General features: G+C 40.3%; 1 protein-coding gene across 1 annotated transcript; it reads right to left on the reverse strand.

The window, feature by feature from the left end:
- Positions 1 to 250: 250 nt before the first annotated feature.
- Positions 251 to 24,797, reverse strand: LOC147061961 (guanine nucleotide-binding protein G(I)/G(S)/G(T) subunit beta-1). The gene is made up of 11 exons (XM_085928778.1): positions 24,438 to 24,797; positions 12,834 to 12,940; positions 11,594 to 11,632; positions 10,803 to 10,909; positions 7,159 to 7,222; positions 6,532 to 6,694; positions 5,024 to 5,090; positions 4,460 to 4,661; positions 3,826 to 4,042; positions 3,163 to 3,278; positions 251 to 2,248 (listed from the first exon to the last, which is right to left on the reverse strand). Exons 2-10 carry the CDS (start codon positions 12,888 to 12,890, stop codon positions 3,172 to 3,174), a joined length of 1,023 nt encoding a protein of 340 aa, XP_085784904.1. The 5' UTR covers positions 12,891 to 12,940; positions 24,438 to 24,797; the 3' UTR covers positions 251 to 2,248; positions 3,163 to 3,171.
- Positions 24,798 to 24,830: the final 33 nt, after the last annotated feature.

Genomic DNA, 24,830 nt, shown 5'->3' on the forward strand with positions numbered 1-24,830 from the left:
CGCAGGTCAAGTCATTTCACACTCTATCCATCAGATGGCAACCGAGACCCGAAGTCAGCAGGTTCAACAGGGGTATGAGGCACGTAGAAAAGGTGATTTATACTCTGGAACTTGAACAAAAACATCTGAAACCGAGCAGGAAAGAAGCAATCAAGTGTCACAGTTACACGTCTGAAGACAATGCACGGTCAACATGTTCAGATGCGACAAATCACCAAGTAATGAAAAATGAGGACGCAAGCCAGAGGGCTAGAACAGTGAATAAGAAATTGTTTATTTATCGTGAACATAATTACAAGGAAAACCAACCTGCCTGTAACATTCTAGCTTCAGTGGGAACCACTCTAAGTGAATCACACTCAACACAGTATGTCATCTCAAACTGCTTTTTATTACATCTTAAATAACAGTACATTTTAATATAGTTTCTATCTTGCATCCAGCTTTCGGTTGTACACTGACTGACTTGAAAATTAAATACAAATGGTGAAAAGGGAATAGAAGGGGTGCAGAGCTCTATGGTTATTTGATTGAGAATGAGAGAAAAGCAAAGGTATTTAATGTTGCCTTTTTTTTTTAATTCAGTTTTAATTTTTTTGCCAACTCCAGGCCTAACACACAATCACAGCACATCTTTTTGTACAGACTGTTGCAGAGAAAAAAACCAATGGCACTACTGCTAAAAAGGAAGAGCGTCTTAAATTTACAAGTGAACAAAAAAGGTCTGTCATCCAGATGCTGCAAGTTTTTTTTTTTTTTAAATTATTATTAAAGAACAGAAAAAAATCTTTGTGAATTTTGTTTGCTACAGAAGGAATGAAAATTTGCCCCATTGGTATGTTCGGTGATTAAATGTATATATGCAAGTGTGTACAATTTACATTTGGATCTAAATAATTTGTGTAATCCCTCCCAAGTATGGACTAAGCAACCTTTAATAATGCAGAGTTTGCTTCTTGTGTGCATAGCTTTGACATTTTAGTTGTATTATTGTATGCACGGAAGAGCAAAAACAAAGTAAGTCAAAACTGGGGGGAAAGAAAAATAAATACCATTGTATTTCTATATTCAACAGGTTCTTTTCTTAAAGAAAAACATCAAAGGACTTAATTCCATATTATGCACCTTTAAGCAATTCTACAGCATGCGATTCTAAGAGATAACCCACCCATTGCAGACAACCAAAATCTTTTTTTTTTAGTTTTTAACTTAAAAAGTTTCAATATTATTTTCAAACATTGATTTATACAACATGTCATTCACAGAGTAGTAACTGCATTTCCAAGCAAAGAATGGGCACCTGTTCGAGAAAGTTCTGGAACGATGTTTGGCTAAAATGAAGCAACTCCCTACCCGACCACATTCCCTGGTCCCAACCACAGCAACACAAAACTACAGGAGGGGAAACAAAATAAAATAAAATATAGAGAGGGTTGGCTAGATTATGATCAAATAGGTTAATCTTCATTTCATTAGTCTTGACTGACGCCAGACAAAAGGTTCAAGAATTGTTAAATGGTTTTGTTTCTTTTTTGTGGTTTTTGCATTTGAAAAACGAGCATTCATTTATAACAGCATGTGCTTGGTTAGTTAATTTTTTTTTTTTCTTTTGACAATATTTCTATATATGCAAAGTTTACATTTTTGTGCAAACAAAGATTTGCGGACTACACTGGGAGGGGGTTCATGGGTCTAAATATACAGCAGGGCCAGAAGTGGCTTGAGGACTCCCCTCAATTCTCTCGCTTTGTTCTCCTGTGGGATCAAGCTGAATTCCCAAGGATATCTTCAAATTAAAACATTCTATCAAACATGTAAAGATTAGCAAAAAACAAAGATTTGATCCTCATTTGATCCTCAACAGACAAGCTAAAGATCTACTTCGACAGAGATGAAGGGGGGGAAAAAAAAAACAACTGAAAGATGGCCAAGACGCTATGAAGCGTTAAATCGCTGTCGTGTAATAATCTTCACTCAAGCTGTGGTCATGAGTGGAATGAACAACTTTTCCATTCGTTCATTCAGAGACAACCAAATTCCTTGACCTGCACAGTTCGAGCTGAATGATTGACAGACAATTGTGCTCTTTTAAAGAGGAGGAGGAGAAAGAGAGAGAGAGATTTTTGCCCTTAATAGTTTTTTGGGTGTTTTGAGTCAGTATCATGTTTTGAAAAGATTGGATATGCAATACAATTTAACATGTGATGTTGGAATGGTTTTCCACACAATTTTGGAGTCCGGATATAATCTGCAAATGAACAAACCACTGTTAGTTGCAGATAGAATTACTCAACAAAAGACTTGATGCTCAAATACGACCACAATGTACTTTGCAACGGCTGCTACAGCCACAATTAGTGGGAGACTGTGAAAACACAGGCCATCAAAATTCCCCAGATTATCAATGACAGCTATTCCTAAACGTTTGACGCAACACAATTCCTTCAGCATCACTGCAGAGTAATCACCTCTGCTCCGCACAAAACAGAGCTCCCACACATAGCTCATTTTGCAACATAGAAGATGACAGATTTTATTTTAGGAACCCTTTATAGTTAGTTTTGGAGTTGAGAATCAAATTTGGGTCATTTGGAGAATTAGGGGTGGTGTTATGTATATTATATATAATATAGTTATTCAATGTTTTTATTTCATTTTATTTACAACAAATTAGTTAACCAATTGTTTTATTAGATAAATAGAACAATATTTTAACAAACACATTTTAGAACAAATGGTCAAATGAATGCAATAAACTTGATCAAACGTGCCATATGGGCCAGGTCAGCAATTGATGGAAGTGGGAATAAAAAAAATAAATCCTATTTTGTTAAATTAATGCATTTTCATTTGTAATCACATCATTACAATTAAGTGAATCATCATTAATCAACCTATTTAATTGAGAAAATGTCCTGTCTTATTTTACCAATATTTTATTGTTCACAAGAAATCCTTTAATCAATTATTCAAATGCTAAATGGATTAAAAACAGCAACACTGAAGACATTCTACGGGGTGAAAACAGCTGCCTGAATGAAACTATTATATTTGTGGACTCTTGAATGTAAATGGTCAGTGGGCCAGATTACAGAATGGCACAAGCCATTTAAACTGATGTGAAAAAAGCCACAATGTGAACATCCTGGAATCTTTTCATACCTTCAGACTCTAGTTCCAGATCTTGAGGAAGCTATCCCAGGACCCTGTCGCCACTGCCATGCCATCGTCAGTCACACCCAAGCAGCTCACCCGGTTATCATGACCAGCCAGGACGCCTGTGGACACAGTGAAGACTCAAGAAAAGCACAGCCAACTCATCTGCAGCTATGTAAATAATTGGAGATGGCCTGGTTGAGTTTGAGTCTTTGGTTTTAAGTATCTGTCAATACCTCAGCCATGCATTTTAAAGAGTGTGAGACCCGCATGAGCAGAAGCGATGGCGGCAGCACGCAGAACCTAGTAAATGTGGTCCCGTGTGTATCGGCTCATCTTTTCGTCATCTCATATCTACAGATGAGCCTAACATCTTGATAGGTCACCTTTGAAATAACAAAATCAACGGTAACACGGCCTACGTGTACGTTTTTTTTTGCCATGTCAAGGAAACTCAAAAGTAGCCGGAGATTTATGCGGATTGAGAAGGTTCAGTTCTGGGGGAAAGAAAAACTGTGCAAGAATGAATTTGCAACTGCCTAACAGTGAATGTAACCCGGCCCAAAAAAATATATATATACTATGCAAGGGTCCACTGAACATCCACCAAGCTAGCTATATAAAATTAAGTCAGTAACATGGCAACATGCACCATCAAGCAAGGTTTACCTGCACGATCGGCCTTCAAGGTGTCCCAGACATTGCAATTGAAGTCATCGTAGCCAGCCAACAGTAGGCGGCCACTCTTGGAGAAAGCCACAGAGGTGATACCACAGATGATGTTGTCATGAGAGTACACCATCAGCTCCTGATCGGCACGCAGGTCAAACAGCCGGCAGGTGGCATCGTCTGAGCCCGTGGCAAAGGCATTGCCATTGGGGAAGAACTGCAGACATTTTTGGGGGGGGTAGTACTTGTTAGAATGTTCAGAAATTGTCATTTTCATATAAAGTGTTGATTGTATGCAATGTGGATTATTGGAGGCACTGTTAGGCGAATGACGATTGAGAATATTTCAAAGAACAATTTGGGCCACGCACATTGCGCAATTCTGTCTAATCCGACTCAGACTCGACAATCGCAAAATACTACGGCTGGTAACTCTACGGCCCCCCTCGCTCATACACAGACACACACATTAGGCGAGAGTAATGTATGGACGTGCTGTAATGTGACTGGTGTGAGCATGTATCGGGTTCTGAGGCTCACACATTTCGAACCGCCGCTAAACCAGTGGCCAAGACTCAAATTATCATGGCGATCTTTAGTATGTGAATAATATGTATGAGTGAGGGAGCCTTACGCAAATGGCATTGATGTCAGACTCATGGCCAGTGAAGGTCTGCCGGCACATTCCTTCTCTGATGTCCCAGAGTTTGGCTGAGGCATCGCAGGCCCCAGACACAAACAGCCTCGTGTCGGGTGCCAGAGAGAGGCTCATGACATCGCCGGTGTGGCCAGCAAATGTAGTTGTTTGCTGTCCAGTCTCAATGTCCCACAAAGCGCTAAAATGAAGGGAGAGGGACACAATCAAAATAAGGAAAATGGGCGAGTCAATCTCATCGCCAGCAAGAAGACAAAAGATATTGTAAGCGCCAGAGTGAAGCCAATATTTAGTCCTGAATCGAGGCTGTCAACTACATTGAGCAATGTAACTGCAAAGTGGAGACAAAGTGACATTAGAAATAAGATTAAATGAGACAAATACTAAAAAAAAAAATAATAATAATAATCAGAATTCCATAATGTTGTATAAAAAAAACCAAACCCAGATCACTAATAAAGTTAAGAAGTGTATCGTGTGTCCTATCATACTTGAGGCAGAAGTTAATGTGCAAGCTGCATTGGGTGCAATGTAAGAACTCACCAGGTGGTGTCACCAGAGCTGGTGACAATCTGGTTGTCATCCAGGAAGCGACAGCAGGACAGGTAACCTGGTAACAACAGCATCAAGAACCAGTGTTTGTGGCTCCTTTCGGCTTTTTTCCCCACAGCGAAACACTCATTTTTGTCCAGATAATTCGCATGAGAAGTGTTTGGCACAGTTTTTACGCCGGATGCCCTCTGCATTTACCTGGGCTTGGGACCGGCACAGGGGAGACCCTGACATGTGGCTACATATGGTTCCCTGACCGGGAATCAAACCCAGGCTGCGGGCGGTGAAAGCTCCGCATCCTAAAACTGGACCATCAGTGACAAGACCGAGTGTTTTTTACTGATAAAAAACTTTTAAGTGAAATATAAATCTTGCTTCCTTTACTCTTAAATTAATCAAGAGTGTGCTTCCCTCCCTACGGTGAAGGAACAAGAACATAAATGATGACACTTCCTGTGTCATGTGACACTGATCAGATGAATTCTTGCCTTCAAGCACAAAACTTTCATTGGTAAAGGCTGTATAGCTACAATATGTTCAACTACCACACAACACTCATTAGACCGTAGGATTAGAATATCGCTGATGTGAAAATCAACCAAGAGAGCTAAATTATGACTGAACGCTTGGTCAATGTGCATACGGAGAAAAAGAAACTGCACTGGAAGTGTCCGCATGACACAGACATGGGACCTTTTGGTCTCTATTCTTGACTTCTTTTACAGTATTTTCCACACCATAAGGTGCTTTGGGTTATAAAGCGCATACTCAATTGCAGGGGCTATTCTGTACTTAATCCTCACAGGGCGCATCGCATTATAGGGCACATGTAGGTCATGACTTACAGTAAACAAAGGAAAATGTCACGGGAGCAAGACAGTGAGTTTGGTTGTACTTTATTCTACAATTTAACCATGTACTGGTTAATTGATATTAATACACAAATCTAAAGTCCTCATCTTCTCGACAATAAACATGCCAAGTTACGGGCTGTCATTGTCTCGCTGTTGTCACGTTGCACTTTGGCAATGATCCCGGCTTTCCAGAAAGTTTGAATTGTGCCTCGTAGGCATGTCTCTTTATCAATGTCATTTTAGAGGGTCCTTATGCTGTTTCTTTGCACAAACCAATAATATTCATTTATCAATCGCAGTGGAGGTACATACTTTAAGTATTATGTACAGTTCTCTGATTGGTTTGCCGTCCCGGTCTATGTATTTTATGTACAATGTAATGTCCTCTGATTGGTTCATTGGGTCTACATATTACGTTCCCAGTGGTGGCAGCTGTTCACACAAAATGTACGGCGCACCTTCAGTTTTGGAGAAATTTAAAGGCTTTCAAGTGCGCCTTATGGTGTAGAAAATACGGTAATTGAGTCTTAGGATCCCTTAAACAAATTTCTAAGAGGAATTCTGACAATGTAAAGAGTAGTCAATTAGATTTTTCAAGGCTGTGGTGAATGGAGATTAAGCAAATCAATGTAGTGTGCAGCCTACCTGTGTGCCCAGCCAGCTCACGGCTAACACGCACATTTCCCTCACGGGTCTTCAGGTTGTAGATGGAGCAGATGTTGTCCAAGCCACCACATGCAACATAGTTGCCAGAAGGGGCGTAAGCGCATGTCATCACCCAAGAGGAGCGCAGCGGGATGGCGTGGACCTGAAGAGAGGGACAATATTGAATGTTATAGAGCATACAATGAGTTTCAATGTTTACCATTTTGAGGGAACTTTATTAGAGGAAATGCTTCTTGGATAAAGAATAAACGACTCAAATTGGGCAAGTGGCTTTAAGTACAGTGATTTTCATCTGGTAGACATGAAATCCCAAATGCTTTATGTGCATTTGATGTCTTATCAATAATTATAGTAGTCACGTTCCCCCTTAGTTTGTGCTTCACATCAAAATTTGAACATACCAAATTTACTTAATTTGTTTTAATACAAGCAGTCCTTCCTCACTTTATTAACACCCTTTGCACAGGTAAATGTCAATTTGGGTTAAAAATGTGACGACCATACATTTTCAAAGGTTATGGAAAAACACCTCTTCTCTTTATCTATTCGCTTCCAAAATAACAGGCACTCAGGCCATTGTCAATGATATAGAGTTAATTAATTTACCTTGTTCGTGGTGTAGCTGTCCCAAATAATGAGTTTTCCATCCTGGGATGCACTGACCAAAAGCCTAAGGGGGGGGAGTAAATATTGTTTAAATTACTTGGAATTTTGTCACTCTCTTTATAACTGAGGGAAAAAAGTGGTTAGTACTGTACACAAATCGGTGGTAGTACAAACCGAGTAGCTCTTGGACATTAAATTTTGATTATCTAAACACAAACTCGAGCTCTATGTTCTTATTCGTCTTCTACTTCCTTTCTTCGTCTTGCCGGCAGCAACAAGGACCATTTACAACACCAATGTGTGCAATAATAACCGACCCAGTTTCTACCGTTGGCCACAATGCATTGTGAGAGTCTACTTAAGTTGACCCATTTGGAACAAAAAAATAACAAGAGACAACAATAACCCATCGATGGAAAGTAACAGCTGCAATCTGAGAATTATATTACATTTCTAATAATTGAATGTGTGGCTTTTCAAAACATTTTGTACAACGTATGGTGTAGATAAAGCGCTGCATAAGTCTTCTGGAATTACTATTTAGGATATTTTTTATTTTCCTGGGAAATTGATACATCGACGTTTTCTCAAAACAAAAATGGAAAGCTCTGGGTGACTGGGGCTGAGCTCTGTTGGGCAGGTGAATCTAACAAGTGACTACAGTGACAGCTCCAATGCACAGAGGAGCAGGAGAAGCAGTGAGCAAAGTACATCAAGGCCCACTGGGAGACTGCTAATCTTAACTACCGTATTTCCGCGCCATAAGGGGCACTGAAAAGCCTTTCATTTTCTCAAAAACCAAAGGTGTGCCTTTAGTGTGGATCAAATTCCAAAATCTGAAAAGTTGTTGTAATATGAAGACCCGATTGTTAGGGTTGACAAATTATCTTGATCGTATGATTATGTTGGAATGTAGACTAGAATTATTAACTTTGTTTAAACCTTTTACCTTTTCCTTGACTCTGAAAAGTTTACCCATTCAGTTGTTGAAATTTTCCAAATGGTGTGGAAACATTCTTGCTTATTCATCTAAAATGCTTCACTAGTTTCTGTTTCCACGACCTTGTAAAACAATGAGCTGGGAGCCTTCGCACGGATTAACCAGTTGCTGAGGTGACCACAAAACATGTCCAATGTCACCCCCACCCTGCTTGTTCTCAATAAATATGCTCTTGCAAGAGACCAAAGGCAGACTTTGTTCGAACATCGCTGTACCTACAGTAACGAACAAATTCTCCACTTGCAAGTGCTCAAAGGGCACACTGTCTCCCGTGTGGTTCTTGCAAATAAGTTAGAGTGAGCACCACTCTAACACCGATGAACCAATCAGAGGACATTATGTCTAACGTAGATCGGGGAAAACAAAACAAAACAATCAGAGGACTAGACGTAACACGTAGAGTATGTAACCTCACCACCATATGTAAAAAAAAAACAAAAAAACACTAGCGTTTGTGCAAATCTGTAAAGTTGTTTTGTGTGGCTTCTGCCACACAGAGACCTAATATACAGGCGCCCGATGAACCAATCAGAGGACATTACGTTTTACGTAGATTGGGGCGGTAAACCAGTCAGACGACTGGATGTAACACGTACCTTCGCCGCCATTGGTAAATAAATACTATTGTTTGATACGAGGCACAATTCAGGCTTCCTGGAAAGCCAGGATCATTGACAAAGAGCAACGTGACAACGTCGCGACAATGACAAGGGAACTTGGCATGTCAGATGGCAAACTTGCGCAACTGTTTAATTTGGATACAGAAGATGAGGACTTGGAGGGATTTGCGTATGAATATCGATTAACAATAATGTGAGTACAGTAGAGTACATGGTTAAACAGTAAAATAAAGTACAACTAAACTCGCTGTCTTGCTCCAATGACGTTTTTTGTTTTGTTTGTTTGTTTACTGTAAATCATGACATGCATGCGCCCTATAATGCGGTGCGCCCTATGTGGGGATTAAATACAAAATAGTCCCTGCAATTTAGTCTGCGTCTTTCAACCCGAAGCGCTTTATGGTGCGGAAAATACGATACTATGGTACACACAAAAAGGAACATGCTCAACAATAGCTAGGTTTATAGAAATCTTTTTGTGATTTTGATTGAAATCATTCCGACTGGAGATCTGTGGTCAACTGTTTGCATGTGACGAGCTATTTCTGGAGTGCTGTGCACGAATAAGTCGTAATTTATTCACTCATTGGATTGAGCGTGGCTTATCGATTTATAATTTTTAGACTTGAATGAGATGTGTGACGTCAGTGGAACTAACATTTTGTTTACATGGAAACTGTTAGTAGCCCTTCTCATCTGTCAACTTGAGTGGGAAATGGCATTTGAGGCAAACATTTGCTTACTCCAAAAAAATCTTTCTTCCTACTAATGTAGCGAATAGGAGTATGAGCCTTTGACACAGCAACTTCAGCAATTAAAGGGAATTTGATCACTTGTTGGATGCCCCAAGTCAGCCGACCGGTTAGCTTTGTGCTAATTAGCAAAAGGAACGCCACAAGCGGATGGATTTAAAATTGGACCAAAACAATAACCAGTTCAGGAAATAGGTTATTGTATGATAGGGGATCATGGAGATTAAAGGTTTTGGTTTTGTTACCTTAAAATTAACATGTATGATGCGGGCAGGGTGCTGCCGGAACAGACATCAATACACAGAGCTTTTACTGCAATGGTGTTTATGTTAAGGCCCCGATTATATTATGACACTTGAACGGAAATATGGCGCAAGAGAGACTGAGATTTTAACCTGGACCTTAGAACTGTGGGGCAGAAATGCTAACCTAGCTGCTGCCAATATAACTATGTTGCTCATAACATTTATTTTTAAACCAAAGATCAGTGGGGTACAAATTTTTAGATGTTTGTAAGGTCAACAATGTTCGCAGACATCTAACTTCACCATTTTGTGTCCAAGGGGCTAAAAGGCGGACACAATCGAGATGCTGGGTCAAGACATGTGACCCTTTTTCTTGGAGTCTAAATCTCAGCTGGTAGTCTAATAAATACCAAAGCCTTCAGGCAAACGTCAGTAGATGAATCAAAGGAAAAGATGAATCAAAGGAAAGCTGACACTTTCTCATGGAATTTAGACTGCTACGAAGGTGGGATAACAGTATTTTGTTTAGTTCCCGTAATGGGGCTGTGAAACAATCTACGTAAAAGTTTATTTTTAAGTAAGTACTGCTCGATGAAATTCAATGACTTACCTCACCACCATTTTGGGTATTTTCCCTACCCACATGCCCAACACCAAAATCACAAACGGGACCCACAACACACAAGACACACTCTAGAGGGGTGTGATTAATGCATGTCCAATAAGCATTCAACAAAAACACCAAGGATTATACTGTTCAAATACATTACAGTTGACTTGTTAGAATACTTGGTTTATGTTAATCTAATCGACGATGGCTTTGGGCAGATGTTAAAAATAGAGGAGCTTGTGGATGCAAGCTGGAGCTATTGTGTAATTCTAGGACTTGACAAGAGCCCTAAGGAGAAACACTCAGCAAAAAGACATTCAAGTAAGCTTTTACATCTACTTCCTGCATTTAGGCAAGGGGATGGGTCGATGGCATGAAATATTTAGTTAATGGACTGACTGCAGCTGAATAGAGTACCTTGAATCGGTGCCCCAGTGCATGGCATAGATTTTAGCCAGATGCCCCCTCAGTGTCCGGCGAGTGCGCATCTGAATTCGGCCAACGGGGTCAATGTTAGCTGTGATCTAGACAGGATTAAGAGGAGACATTTTTACTAAAAGGCAACATATCACCATAACAGTTCAAAAACACTACTTTGTTTTAGAGTAAATTAATGTGAAAGGCATTTATTAAATAAAATATCTTAATTACTGTATTTTCCACAGCACAAGGTGCATTAAAAGCCTTTAATTTTCTCTAATTGTGTGTGCACCCAATTCAAAAATCTGTAAATGTTGTTGTGTGACTTTGGTAAGTGCTGTGCTTGATTGACTGCTGGAACATTTCCTACCAACACAGGGACATCCAATACGTACGCTGGAGAACATTAATTAATACTAAGAGTACGTACTCAGTTCTGCCGTGCTGAGGTATACTGCCAGTATGTGCAAAATAGTATGTTTGGCTAATGAGCCCCGAAAATGGCACCAGGTTGTACATGAAAATAGATCAGTCATGAGTTCAATTTGGATACAGAAGATAAGGATGGATTTGTGGATGAAGATTCATCAAAATGACGCGAGTAGCGCATACATTGTTAAATAGTAGAATAAAGTACAGCGCAACTCACTTTTTAGATACCGTATGTTTTCGTATGTAAGGGTTAAGTACAGAAATAGCCTCTGTAACTGACCTTTTGAACCGGAGCGCCTTCAGGTACAGAAAATACAGAAGTTTTACACAATAATTTGAGAAAGGCATTTCATTACCTGAGACAGGGTAGCATCAGCACACGCTTTCCTGGCATCCTGAAACACAACACAAGTAAATTTGAATTAAGGAAGACAATTGTTTCTATATGTGTAACCCACACTACAAGTTGTACGGCAAGTTATGTACTGTTGAGTGCATCTTAATATAAGGTTCAACCACTAAATTGAAAAAGAAAATAATCCTTACATGAATAGGTCACACTTGATTTATAACCCACAGGCATCCATGTTGCGACATATATTACAGAAAATGACGTTCCGAGGATCAAGTTTTAAGAAAAATAAACCGTTAGCCCCCTCAAAATTACTGTTCAAAAGCAGTTTTTTTTTTCCGTGTTCATGTATTATGCACTCCCCTAATTTGCTAGTATCCATCCTTATACAGTGAATAATTGTTGGGACTGGGATTATTGGGATTGTCCAAACCTTTATTTTATGTGTGCAACAATTTTCCCCCAGTGCTTTCACCTCAGGCACACTGTAAACATTGGGGATAGAAGTTTTTTTATTTTATTATTATTATTATTGTTGTTATTATTATTATTTTATCATGATCTTTTGTGACATCACATGAAAGGGCTTCATCCCACATCAGAATGTACCTCGCTCACTCGCACGATGTATCTAGGAGCTGTCACCAGTTTCTGATGCGAGACAAAGCCCTCTGTGAATCGGCACATTTTTATTCTTGTCAATGCGCACAATCGGGGGCTCGGGGTTCAAAAGGCGAAGAGGTAGAATTGGAATTGGCCCTTAAATGTATTGGCAGCAGGAAGCTTGTTATCCTGTAAAAATGCATATATTAGCCACATCATTGTTTAAGATGCAGGGTCTTAATTCAAAGGATGTGGGGGAAAAAAAAGAAAGCACCCTGAGTTGGTGGCCAGCAAATTGCAGGGCACATATAGACGAACAACCATTCACGCTCATACACATACATAAGGTTAATATAGAGTGCTCAATTAACCTACATGCATGTTTTTTTTTAGAATGCGAGAGGAAATTTAAGTACCCATGGCAGAGCCACGCAGGAACGGGGAAAAAATACAAACTCTACACGAGAAGGCTGGACCCCGCAATGGAACCCACAGTCACTGCATTGCGAGGTGGACGTGCTAACCAGTGCTCCATTGTTCTGTCTAATCTAATTTACATTTAACAGCTTTTAATACTACTTTAAAAAGTTTAAAACAGTCCTGGAAAGCAAAAACCTGATGGCGGGTTGCAATTGACTTACTCGGATCTGGTTCTTCAGCTGTTCAGCCTCCTGTCGTAGCTGATCCAGTTCACTCATTTTCCTCTGCTAATGGTGTGCTTCGCTCCGCCGCCTAGATTCTTTCTGATCTGAGGGTGACAAGATAGTAGTAGTTAGTAACTTTAAAAGTTGTAATGTGGCTGTGCAGTAACACTACTGGAATAGGAAGAGCAAACTTTCTGCAAATTCATCCGAGGATGTGTCCAAAATCTAGTCTGGAGTGGCTAAAGTTGCAGAGTCACACCAGGCAAACAATTTCAAGACAGCTGTTACCATCTTGAAACCATTACCTAACAACAGGCACTAGGCAGACACTCCAAACTTAATTTTGAGATTTACATCAAATGCATTTGTCTTCAAAACCGAAAAACACAAGATAGCTGAAAGCCCTTAACACTACGACAGTAAAAAATTATTTCAACAAACGACAAAAACACAGGACTTAACATTACCCAACAAAAGGTCACCAAAAGCTTGCAAGGTTCCAAATATTTAGAAAAACAGAAGGCTACACCACTGCAACACTACTTTGGCTTTTGCAGAACGACAGGTAAAACACCGGTGCTCACCGATTGGTGAGAGGCAGCTGATGAAAATGTTGCTACTCTGGCCTCAAGACTCTCAACTATCCTCCAATGTCATTCCTGTAATCCTGGGACACAGTTGATTCAGCTCCTCAAGCCAAATCCGTTTAAGACAAAAACCTGCTGATGATCTGAACAGCAGTGGCTATCCAGTTGACCCCAATCCTTGGGTTGAGGCTCTTAGCATCAACACGTTCACTTTCCATACATACAAGTCATATTAAAAAGTAGAATGTAAACAGTGGGGACAACGATAAACTACAGCTTTCAGTAGACCCAACCACAATGAATGCAGGAAAAACTCTTTATTAACCTTGCTCAGCCAAGTTGAAAACTAGCTCAAGGATAAACCAATATATCAAAGGCGACAAAAAGTCCTTTTTTGAGACTGCCTTGACAACTCCAACACTCAAACTGTCAAATTCTTTGGAGAAAAACAAACATTAGCTTATCCTACCTCAAAGTTTCTCTGTACTGCTTTCCAGCTAGCGTTGACAAGTTCTAACGGAACACCTCCTTGAGTGAACAAGCCAGCAGCTACCAGTCAGCTGATTGGTCAGTGTTTGGTCTACATCTCGGCAAGGCGTCTTAACTACCGACGGTAATCTTACCGCTGAAAGATGTCATTACAGGCTAATTCTCCTCTTATATATTGAGGAGATAAAGGTTGAAGAGATACAAATGGAAAAGTTCAATGGACTATTATTCAATAGGTGAAAAGTGATGCGATATTTGTTCAACTGGAGTGCCGTAATGTGACATCGCACACAAGAACATAGACTCATATTTCTTCACAAATTATTTGCAACTTTTTATTTAGGTTAGTTCCTGTTTGTATTTTATGAAACCATGACAGCGATTGGTGTCGGAAACAAAGACTTCTCTATGTGTTGTTGCAACTTTGAGACTGAGAGACATGGGTTAAGGGTCTCTCCTGGATTTGCGAGCAGAAAAGGGTCACGGGTGTAACTTGGGAAAACCAAGTGAGAATACTTACGACTACAAATAGTTACAAGTGATTTTTCTAAACAAGAAGCCCAAAGCAACCGATGATATGCGGCACTGGCAACCATGGCTGCACGGACCCTTCTACGGTTAAAAGAGCATGAGTGCCAGCCCAAGCACAACAGAGATTGGACATAACCTCACCGAGGGATTGCTTCTCAACTGCTTCGACAGGCACATAAACATACATGGCGGCCGGTAAATGTATGCGTGTAAAGGAAGTACAGCGGTCCATTAAGGCGTATTGTACCGTGCAGAGCGAACCAAACGGTTCAATATTTTGCTGTGTATCGTTTTACCACGAGTTGCGAAAATTGTTTTTAAAACTATTCGATAGTGACTGACAGCCCTAACAATAACGTCAAACCACTACCTACTGTTGGGAGTTACAAACCTACTGATGTGTTTCTGAGCTTTTTGCCCTTTATTTATTCTATACCACTTATTGTGTGGAGCAGAAACCCATCACACTTCAAAGGGACAATATATGGGGTAACATTTTTTTTTAAAAAAGATAAAGGACCTCAAGCACCGGAACTGGACATGCAGTTTTCATGTCTCAAAATGATCAAATGATGTCAATAACTGATATCAGCATTAAGGCGTGATCGAGGACTTTTGCTGGTGTTAAGGCCACACTGTAGCAGCTGAATAGAAAATGCATTGACTTCAGTGCCTTCTCTTTCTGCCTGCTATTTTTAGAGGTAGAGGGGGAAGAGAAAGAGGGGAGGGATGGAGGGAAGCAGACTTCACATTTTCCAGCCACTCCTATCAGTAACGACATCTCGTGCACAGCATAGTAACGAGTAGGGAGGAAGTGCCATGTACACAGGCACATATCGGCATTTCTCATGACTACAGAACAGACCACGTACATCTCTCTCTTTTTCACACAGAAAAGAAAAAAAAAATCAAGCTGAATCTACTACGGCAACCTAATTAGGACCCCATCTCCCTGCCCAGTAAGACATGTGGTGCAACACAAGTCAAAGAATGTTTATTTTAAATTGGAATTGATTCAGTAGGATTATGATTCAATGTGGTACGGTTAAGTTTACAAAGGTATGTTGCAATGAGTTTCTTGATGTCATTTTACAATATGAATGACCTTGTCAGTCGGCTACTGTAAATTAGTCATTTATCTCCATTATATCTCTCCATTAAAAAATGATTTGATACATACTTTGATACGCTATTTTAAAATAGAACCACTCTATTTGCATCAATGCACCAACATCCTTTTGACAAAAACCCATTTTACGACTCAAATAATTGTTGTGACACCTTTAGTGAATACGTAATATGTTACAATCCTGCTTAACTAGTACATATAAAGTACTTTTCGAGCAGCCATAAAAACAGACAATACTGCTTAACTAGTACATATAAAGAATAACACCTTTCAAGCAGCCATAAAAAGAGTAAAGGGACTTAAGTATTCTTTTCAGGTGCATTTCTTCAAATGGGTGGTGTGCAGACGGAACATTTGGGGGTTCACAAGAGGCTTCTCTATGATGACATAAGGGGTGAGCAATGACCGTCTCTGATGCAAAAGAATCAAGATGAAGGACAGGGCCAGATTAAACTAATGCGAGGAAAGAAGGCGAGAGTCAAAACCTCAATTTAAGCCCCTGCTGCACAAATAAGTGTATCGTATATATGCAGAGTGGGTTCAAAATGGGCACCAAAAGAATACAGGTTAGTACATACATTCATAAAAGAAAAATCACTATTCCAATACAAGTTTATTAAATGTTCTTCTCCTTGTCGAGGTTAACTCATTATTTGTCAAATAATTCATTGACAAATATATTTGCTATTAGCAGAGAATAGGGACCGGTCCTAGGGTGGCCGCTCTTCATACACTGCCTCGCTAATGATGACGTGAAATAAAAAGTGGCGTGGTAAAATATTTCCCACATTCACCAGCGGCCAATGTCCGTCATAAATGCCCTTTTTTTAAAGAAAAAAACAAATTGCATAGTTAGGGGTGTCACTATCAAATATTTCCACTCAAATAAAAGGAATCTAATTATTCACTTGAATGCAGCCGATACGGTACATAGCTCTCACTAAATTTTGGCCACAAACTTTTAATTTTACATCAATCCATTCTCTGTAGTACTGATCCTAATCTGTCGGTACCAAATTAAATACCCACTTCAGTTCCCATGCCTCCCATCCGATGAACGTACCAAATTCCTTATACCTTGTTTTTAGGGGTGCACCCAAGTCTACCAATTTGAAAAAAAAAAAAAAAAATCTCGACTGCATACAAATCCTTACACCACCACCGAATGCTGATTGCAGATGATCTTTGCCAGAAGTCTGTCAGCAGCTAGCTGCAGTTTCTTCCTGGAATGATGTTTACAAGGTGTCGCAATCTTGAGGACGGAGCATCACGGAACAGGCGTTTCCCCCGTTTTTCAGTTTCCTTTGTCAAAACATTCAGCGGATGTGGCGATAAGAGTACACAAGCACACGGTGGTTTCTCTTACTCCAAAAACGCTTGCCTGTGCTTATCCGGGCTTCAAAGAATCATACTGTATGACACTACCAGGTCACAGGATACATCCTGACAGAACAACTGATGTCAACAGCCAAACATGCCACAGAGGTTTAGGGCTGTAGTTAACACCCCAAATATTTGTCGACTTTCAGTCGTCAATATTTTTGACCATCCGATTGATTGGTCACTGGGGCAAAAGAAAAAAATAACGTCCATTATCTCTAGATTAATTTAATGGGCTACAGTGGACTGACTGGTCGGTAACACAACGCTAAATCAAACCAAAAAAATGAAATTTGGCAAAACGCTAAGATGAAATAGCGGATTTATCTGCGTTGCTCAGCGTCATGACCGGGTTGCACTAGTGCAACGACGCACATGGGCCAGTTGACTGGTAGCACATATCTATCCAGACAGGCTTGTCACTGAGAATTGTCGGGTCACAATTTTAATCGCGATTGCCATCCAAATGTTGGCTGGGCCACCAGCGCCAGCCAATGCATTGGTCTCTCCTGTCGGTTGAACAGATCAAAACTGTGGGGCAGATGCTTTCATGCCTATGATTTTAAGACTGTTGTATTTGTGAAGAAAAATACATCTCAGTTTTACAGTCTAATTATGTCTCGCACACCCATAATAATGGTATAATTTAAAGTCATTTTCAACCCCTTGAAACTGACATCAGCAATTGCTGAACCAATAAGAATTTGGCCGGACAGTGCTTTTTAAACCACCATGCAAACAAACAACCAGCAGACAACAGACCTCGATGGGTTGCACTGAGGAAACTCCCCGTGAGTTTGACGTGAGCAGAGGCTGATAATTCACCTGAATTAAGTCATCTGATGTAGATTAGGCCATTGTCTTGTGCCAACAGAATATGAATCGTCTTTATTTCCCAAGTAAGTGGGGAAAAAAACAAGGATATTTTTTCTCCTGTAGTATGAGATGTGACACAAAGGCGGAGATACTTTACGTAATGTAAGGATACCATTTGTACTGTCATACTGAGCAATAACAGCTGTGCAAATGATGCGTAGAAACAAAATCGACCAGTTGTGTAAAAATTACGCACGATGCAGAGAATCGTCACATAGTCTAAAGTGACTAGTAAAGGCGTAATTAAGATCAAGTCAAGAGTCAATAAACGATGACTGATAGCAAAATGCTAAGTATAAACCCAAGCTAAAAGGTTTGGATAAATCATTTATGTAAAGGGATATGGAAGTCATTTGAGATTCATACCAAGAAGGGGCCATCAACTAATAGCACTTCAGTGTGACAAAAGATTTGAACCCATTGCGCATGTGTCTTTTATTCTCCTCTTCCACCTGGTTGTTGGGTGAAAGTCCCTCTAAGTGCTTTTAGGAAGTGGTGCATGTCAAATGTGGCTGAAATGTAACCAGGTCACAAAGAATGCTGCTACAAGGGACTAGGGGTAGTACAGAAAAATACTGAAGGATATTTTCTCATCGACATTTTATAAAATCCTCATCAAGTCACAGTCTGACGTCCCTGACAACACACAGCTTGTTGTTAGGAAGTGTATCATAGTGTAAAATTATTGTGTAATAATTTGACAGGTAAGGGAATGCAATGATACCTCATTAATTTGCCCTATGTTAATTCTATTAATTAGCGTCCAATGATGTCAAATGACAGATTCAGACGTCTGCGTTTCCGGGCTTAAATTGTTTTTGAGTAAAAAATAAACCACAACATTGTCTAGCGACAAGCCGAATTTTTGTGTTGAGTCCATCATTGTGGTAATGTGAAGCTGATAATGTCTGATTACAGCAGAACTTACATGGATAAAGTTGGCGGCAGTTGAATGATTTGGGAAATGTTTCACGAGGCCATTAGCACTCACTAGACTGAGTACAGTGTAGATAAATATAACCCGTGGCCGGACGGGTTATATTATATAAATATAATATAAAAGATTTTGGCCTCGTTCAAACTGCCAGCCAAAATCAGATATTTAGCCCAACTAGATTGAAATTGGCTCTTTTTTTTTATAGTCCGAACAATCACAAAGCACATAAAATGCCATTTTCACATTTGGATCGAAACCACATTCGGGATATGATTTTAAATCCAATTTGGACAGAATGCATCTCAGGCTGAGCAGCTCCAAACATGCAAATTCATTTTGGCTCGCGGTGATATCACTACACGACAAGTCTCAACGCAGCAGAGCACTCCAAGCAAAGCAATGGGGTGTGAGTGTTAGTAAAGTAGGGGTGGGTGAGTACCGATACCATGTATCAGTGCCGATAGTAGCGTTGCTTCAAGGTAACAGTACCCCCGAAAATTTCCATTAATTTGATCAAATTTGAAGGAAAACAGCAAAATTCGATTCCACCTCCGGCCCTCCCTGTGTGGAGTTTGCATGTTCTCCCCGTGTGGGCGTGGGTTTTCTCCGGGCACTCCGGTTTCCTCCCACATCCCAAAAACATGCTTGATAGGCCGATTGAGCACTCCAAATTGTCCCTAGGTGTGAGTGCGAGTGCGAATGGTTGTTCGTCTCTGTGTGCCCCGCGATTGGTTGGCAACCAGTTCAGGGTGTCCCCCGCCTACTGCCCGATGACGGCTGGGATAGGCTCCAGCACGCCCGCGACCCCTGTGGGGACTAAGCGGTTCAGAAAATGGATGGATGGACGTCTTAATTCAAAAATATCTCATTGTCTTTGGGGTGGGACCATTTTATGTATCAAAAGTGCCGGTTGACTCTTCAACTAAAAAGTGATCACAGACTTAAAAAAAAGGAGACGTACTTACTGTGTGTGTGTGTGTGTGTGTGTGTGTGTGTGTGTGTGTGTGTGTGTGTGTGTGTGTGTGTGTGTGTGTGTGTGTAAAAGCAAGTGGCACACTCAGATCACTTGTGCCATGTAACAAGTAGAGGCTTACTTCAACTTTCTAAGCGCTGTGGGCTGGCAAACAATCTATAACATTATGGGGTGATATCACTTTGCTTTGATTACTTCATACTTTTTACAGTAATGTACATGTACAAATAAAATGATGTGCGAAAGGTGCTTGCATACATCGGGCCAATATTTGGTATTTCTTAATTCATCGGCCGATATCTGTGTTTAGTAGCGCTGATTTAAAGTCAGGCACGTCCGTGGTCAGTCCCGTGCAATTGGTGTGAAGGAACATGCTGCCTTAGTTAAGGACCCCAAGACAAAACTTTTGGAATATTCATGTTTGTTCTTAATGTATTTCTTTTATCTACATGTATAGTTTACACTTGTGTTCTAAAAAACTTGAAAAAATATTTAATGTAAATGATTGTCCTTTTTAATATGATCTGTTTTATATATTTCATACTTGGTCAATTTATCGATTTGTGTGTTCAATAAATGATGACTTTAAGTTCAGAAATGTTGGGCACCCACTTGTTTTTAGTGAGGCATTTTAATGTGCAAATAAAGCACAAAACTTTGAGATATCGGCCCTAACAATCGGCCAACAAATCTGCACCTCATATCTGTGATCGTAATTGACCCTGAACTCTAAATATCGGCATCGGCAATAGAAAACCCCACATCGGTGGATCCCTAATTGCTATTTTAGCTGCACCAATAAGTAGCCAATCCGTCATCCTAATTATCAATTTGTGCTGTAATCCATTGTCAATCAAGTCCACACAATTTTAGTACACAGCAGCCATATGAGTATCAGATCGAAACACCCTTAATAGTGTCAAAGCGGTGTGCACCGTAAGAGATTACATTATTTTTAACACTCTGTCAGCATGTCAAAGCGGTGTGCACCGTAAGAGATTACATTATTTTTAACACTCTGTCAGCATGGTGTACTGTAAAGTTCCACTAGTCTTTGCCACAATCCAGCTGCTAAAAGAAGAGATTAGTTTCACTCCATAACCACCAGTGTTGCATACCCCCACTTTATTTTGCCTTGTCATCACTACTTCTTGGTTCATTTCATTGGCATCTTTATCACTTCCTGTGTGATTCATTCACTTTAGATTCATTTTCCAAAGGGTCCATGAGTTAAACTGGCATGGTTATCAAAAGCCGTACCAACATGCCATCCTAAATTGTGATCAATATGAATATGACACTATTTTATTGTTGTTATAATTAGGAAATAAAAATATTACAAAATTCCATGCATAACAGCAAGTTGGCCAAGGGAGAGTGCTGTGACAGTCTGATTTTCAAGTTTCCTTGGCTAGGAGTGCAATGGATTTGTCAAACATAAGAGCACTAAAACTGGATTCTAGATGGGTGATAGAACATAATCTTTAGATGTGTGGTGTTCTGTGTTGAGATTATCTGAGAAAAACACAAACAACTTGGCCCAAACTGTTAAATGTCTGATTATCTAGCTTTATATGTAAGTTGTTTATATCTTTATATGTAAGTTGTTATGTATATGTTATTCACAGCTAAAAAAAAAAATGATTAAAATTATCCCCATTTATGTCACCAGTTTTGATGTATACAAAAGCACCCTACCGCAACAGGATGATAAAAACAAATTAAATTGATGCTTTATTCCATGATTGTATACTTCAGACTTTTTAAAAATAAGAATAAACAAACCATTAAATATAGCTAAAAACAGAATGTAGTTAGGGGGGAAAAAAATCGGAACGATTAACCGACCAAAGACATAATCCCACAGAGTGGAACACAGACTAAGAATATAATCCCATTTCTATCTAGCACTCGAGGATTAAAAATACACATTAAGAAAATCCTTTTTTTTTTTTAACAAAATGGCGCAAATGGCTAATAATACTAGCTAAAATAACAAAAAGGAAAGTTGCGGTGATGCTTGCCATAACTAAACACCCATGAAAGACAACCTTCTGACACATACAAGTAGAAAAAGTCATTAAGCCACAAGAAGATGTTGACCCAGGATAGCAATAGTATTGAGAATTGGACAACGTTTTAGCGAAACACCCGGCCACTTGATTGACTGGAGATGACATTATTTTATTTGTGTCAGAGAAGTAGGAGCCTCTTCTCTTCTGTTGTGGCATTGTATAGATGAAGCAGCTACGTTCCTATCTCGCAATCAAAGTTATGCAAGGACCAAGTGACATTTCGACGTCTTTCTGAATGTAGCAAAAACAGTTAGAATGCCTCCTAAAGTAAAAGATAATGTTAGAAAGTGCTTGTCAGGACAATAAGCGGAAGCATATGGTGCACTTTTTCCTCACTCTATGAATCAGTAAGGGAGTGACAAAACTGGATTTGAATTGAAAAAAAAAACTTTTTGAAGTTAAAATATGCTAGCGCATTGACTTCATGAACAGGCATTCTGCCTCTTGTGTTCAGTGCATGTTCATGACCCCTCATATGCAAAAAAATAATGCTAACAGAGTTCTGTTTCAAACAAAATGAGATTGGTTAAGTTCAGCACAGCAGTTAATTATCTTGAATTGTTACTCAAATTCTTGCCTGTCCTTTTTTAAAGTTTTTTTTTGTTTTGTTTTTGTTTTTTTAATGGGGCCAGTTTTGCAGTGCAAATCGTTCCAAAAAGGACTGGATCTTGGATCCCATCTGAGGTTTGGTCAAATTATTTGTTAATATAACGACAAAAAGGCCACAAATTACAAATAGTTATGTCGACAGCCATACTGTCCAACCAGAAATTGATTTGCAGTTCTCACTGCTATTCATGCTCAGTCAATTCCCCACCATGTTGTTCTACATCTGACCGCATACGCCAGGAAACATGTTTCTGAAAAAAATAGTTAATACAATTAAAACGGGATATTTTCTAAACAACAGTGTATTATTGGAGGCTAACAGGTCCCAGCTACAGGCCCTCCGACGCTCGGCAGCTGACTACGAGTGGGAGAAAAGGCGCTGATGAGGAAGGCTTTGAACGCCATCTTGTTGAGTGCAGCTACACGGGCCCTCAGTACAGGAACCCATTCATTGGGGGCGGTGGAGGGCGGGGACACACTGCCCATATGAAGCCCCACCGACATAATTCTGACGATTATTAGAAAACAAGAAAAAAAACGCACACAAATATTAAATCGACAAAACGTTCGCGAGTTTCCGGCTCGACGTAGGCCGGCGGGAAGTTGCTCAGAGCGGCATGTTGTTGCCCCTTAGTTAGGGGAAGGCGCACGACTCAGCAACACGTCCGAATAGCCTCTTACCTTGCTCGGCACATTAACCTCCTAATATCATGCAAACGAGGCCACAATAGTGCTTAAGCGTCAAGAGAAATAGCATTCGATCGTGTTCTATAATCACGGTGAACGATAGAAAGCATGAGCCGGCCGGGTATGGGACATGGCCGGTGGAGATGCTAACAGCTCGCCCCGCAACACATCCGAGGTCGAGATAACAGGATTGCACAGAGCCAATTAGACTAATTTTCTCTACATTACAAAGAGAAGATCAGTCACGACCCAAAATGGAAAAACATTTTACACATCAGGGCTTAGAATCAAATTTTTAACTCGTGTGATTTTGCCTCGAGTCAACAATGTTGCCATAGGCTAATTAAGCTAGTGTGAAGTGGTATCCCCGTAAACCCTAGTGGCCGTTTATCTTAACAGTAAAAACTGATCTAATAGCAGTTTCCGATCGGTTTTGCTTGGGGCCATTTATCTAAAAATAAATAAATAAATTTGACGAATATCCTCCAGCCACAACACTACGCAAATAACGCTTCACGCAAATAATCTAAACGGAGCAAATATTAGCAACGCCCTCCAGATTTAAACCAACACCGTTCCCAAAACACCCCCCAAAATCTGGCCTAAATATGACACACGATCGAGCGAAACACACCCATGAGAGCCACGCCAGGCTGCGGCCACCGATGGGCTAACTTGCTTGGACTCGCTAGAGAAAACGGGGGGTGGTGTCGGCGGTGGTTCGGGTTGGCGAAGAAGCCATTTTTAGACTCAATTCATGCATGATGCTACGATTTGCAGCACGACAGGAAGGAAACACAAATTCAGTATTTTTTAAGTGTTTCGCAAATGCCAGAAGTTGCATCAGTAATCTTACAGTTTTCAAGTTTCAAGGGGAAAACATTACCATACGATACGTGGATGAGTTTGGGATTTAGCGTAGACATGGAAAATATGGGCCGACATGTCGACTTGTTGGCAACTGGGATAGGAATTTGTTTTTTAAACTAGCCTCCGTGCTGTACAGGAAAATTGTCTTAAAAGGGTCAAGTTATTTGGCAGCTAGGGGAACTCGTTCACATTGCAAACTCTTACCTAATCATCTGTTTTAACAGTAGCGCATAGTGCCCACTAGAGATGGGAGCAATTAATTAAAAATGTAGACTTAAGTCCCAATTACAATCTGCTATTGCCTTTCTATACTGTCCTGGTTGGCGAGTGGCAGGCTAACAACAACCAAATAAACTAACTAGCTAGGTAATCAACTAACTAACCAAATCAACCTCTTGTTTTAGCTGAACCATATATGGATTACATCGAGTATGGGTAAAAAAAAAAAAAAACCTTACCTGCTTTCAAATTAGGTCAGCGCTTAGAATCACATTAGCTAGAAACAAGTAATAGCTCGTCTCTCCTCTCTCCAGCCAAGCGCTCGGATGTAGCTCAGTGACGCTAGCGAAGAGCGGCACTCCCCGAACACAGTTTTGACCCGCCGAGGAGGAGGGGGGGACACACCGGCACAGTAGAGTAGATGCGAGGTGGTGTTTCACCCCGAGATAGGCCTTCTGAGTCCCACGTGAGTGCTCTCCGGAGCCTCCTCAAAATTCCACCTTCACGGCCGAAAAGATCCCCTCGTCCCTCTTTACTTCCTCGGCGTCAAGATCTCAGTGGCTTCTTCCTGCGGCCATCAAACAGCAGAGATGGGCGCGGTAACCCTGCACTCAGCTCCGGGAAACCCCACG

The sequence above is a fragment of the Syngnathus leptorhynchus genome, chromosome 1 (genome assembly GCF_054491065.1).
Source record: "Syngnathus leptorhynchus isolate UIUO chromosome 1, UIUO_Slep, whole genome shotgun sequence".
NCBI lineage: Eukaryota > Metazoa > Chordata > Actinopteri > Syngnathiformes > Syngnathidae > Syngnathus > Syngnathus leptorhynchus.

What these genes read in the sequence shown, in the direction of transcription:
- LOC147061961 (XM_085928778.1), bottom strand. Translation starts at nt 12,890, where the DNA reads ATGAGTGAACTGGATCAGCTACGACAGGAGGCTGAACAGCTGAAGAAC. An exon ending in CACTGGGGCACCGATTCAAG is followed by an intron (nt 7,223 to 10,802) that starts GTACTCTATTCA and finishes CCCCCCCCTTAG; the next exon opens with GCTTTTGGTCAGTGCATCCC. An exon ending in TGAGCTGGCTGGGCACACAG is followed by an intron (nt 5,091 to 6,531) that starts GTAGGCTGCACA and finishes TGTTGTTACCAG; the next exon opens with GTTACCTGTCCTGCTGTCGC.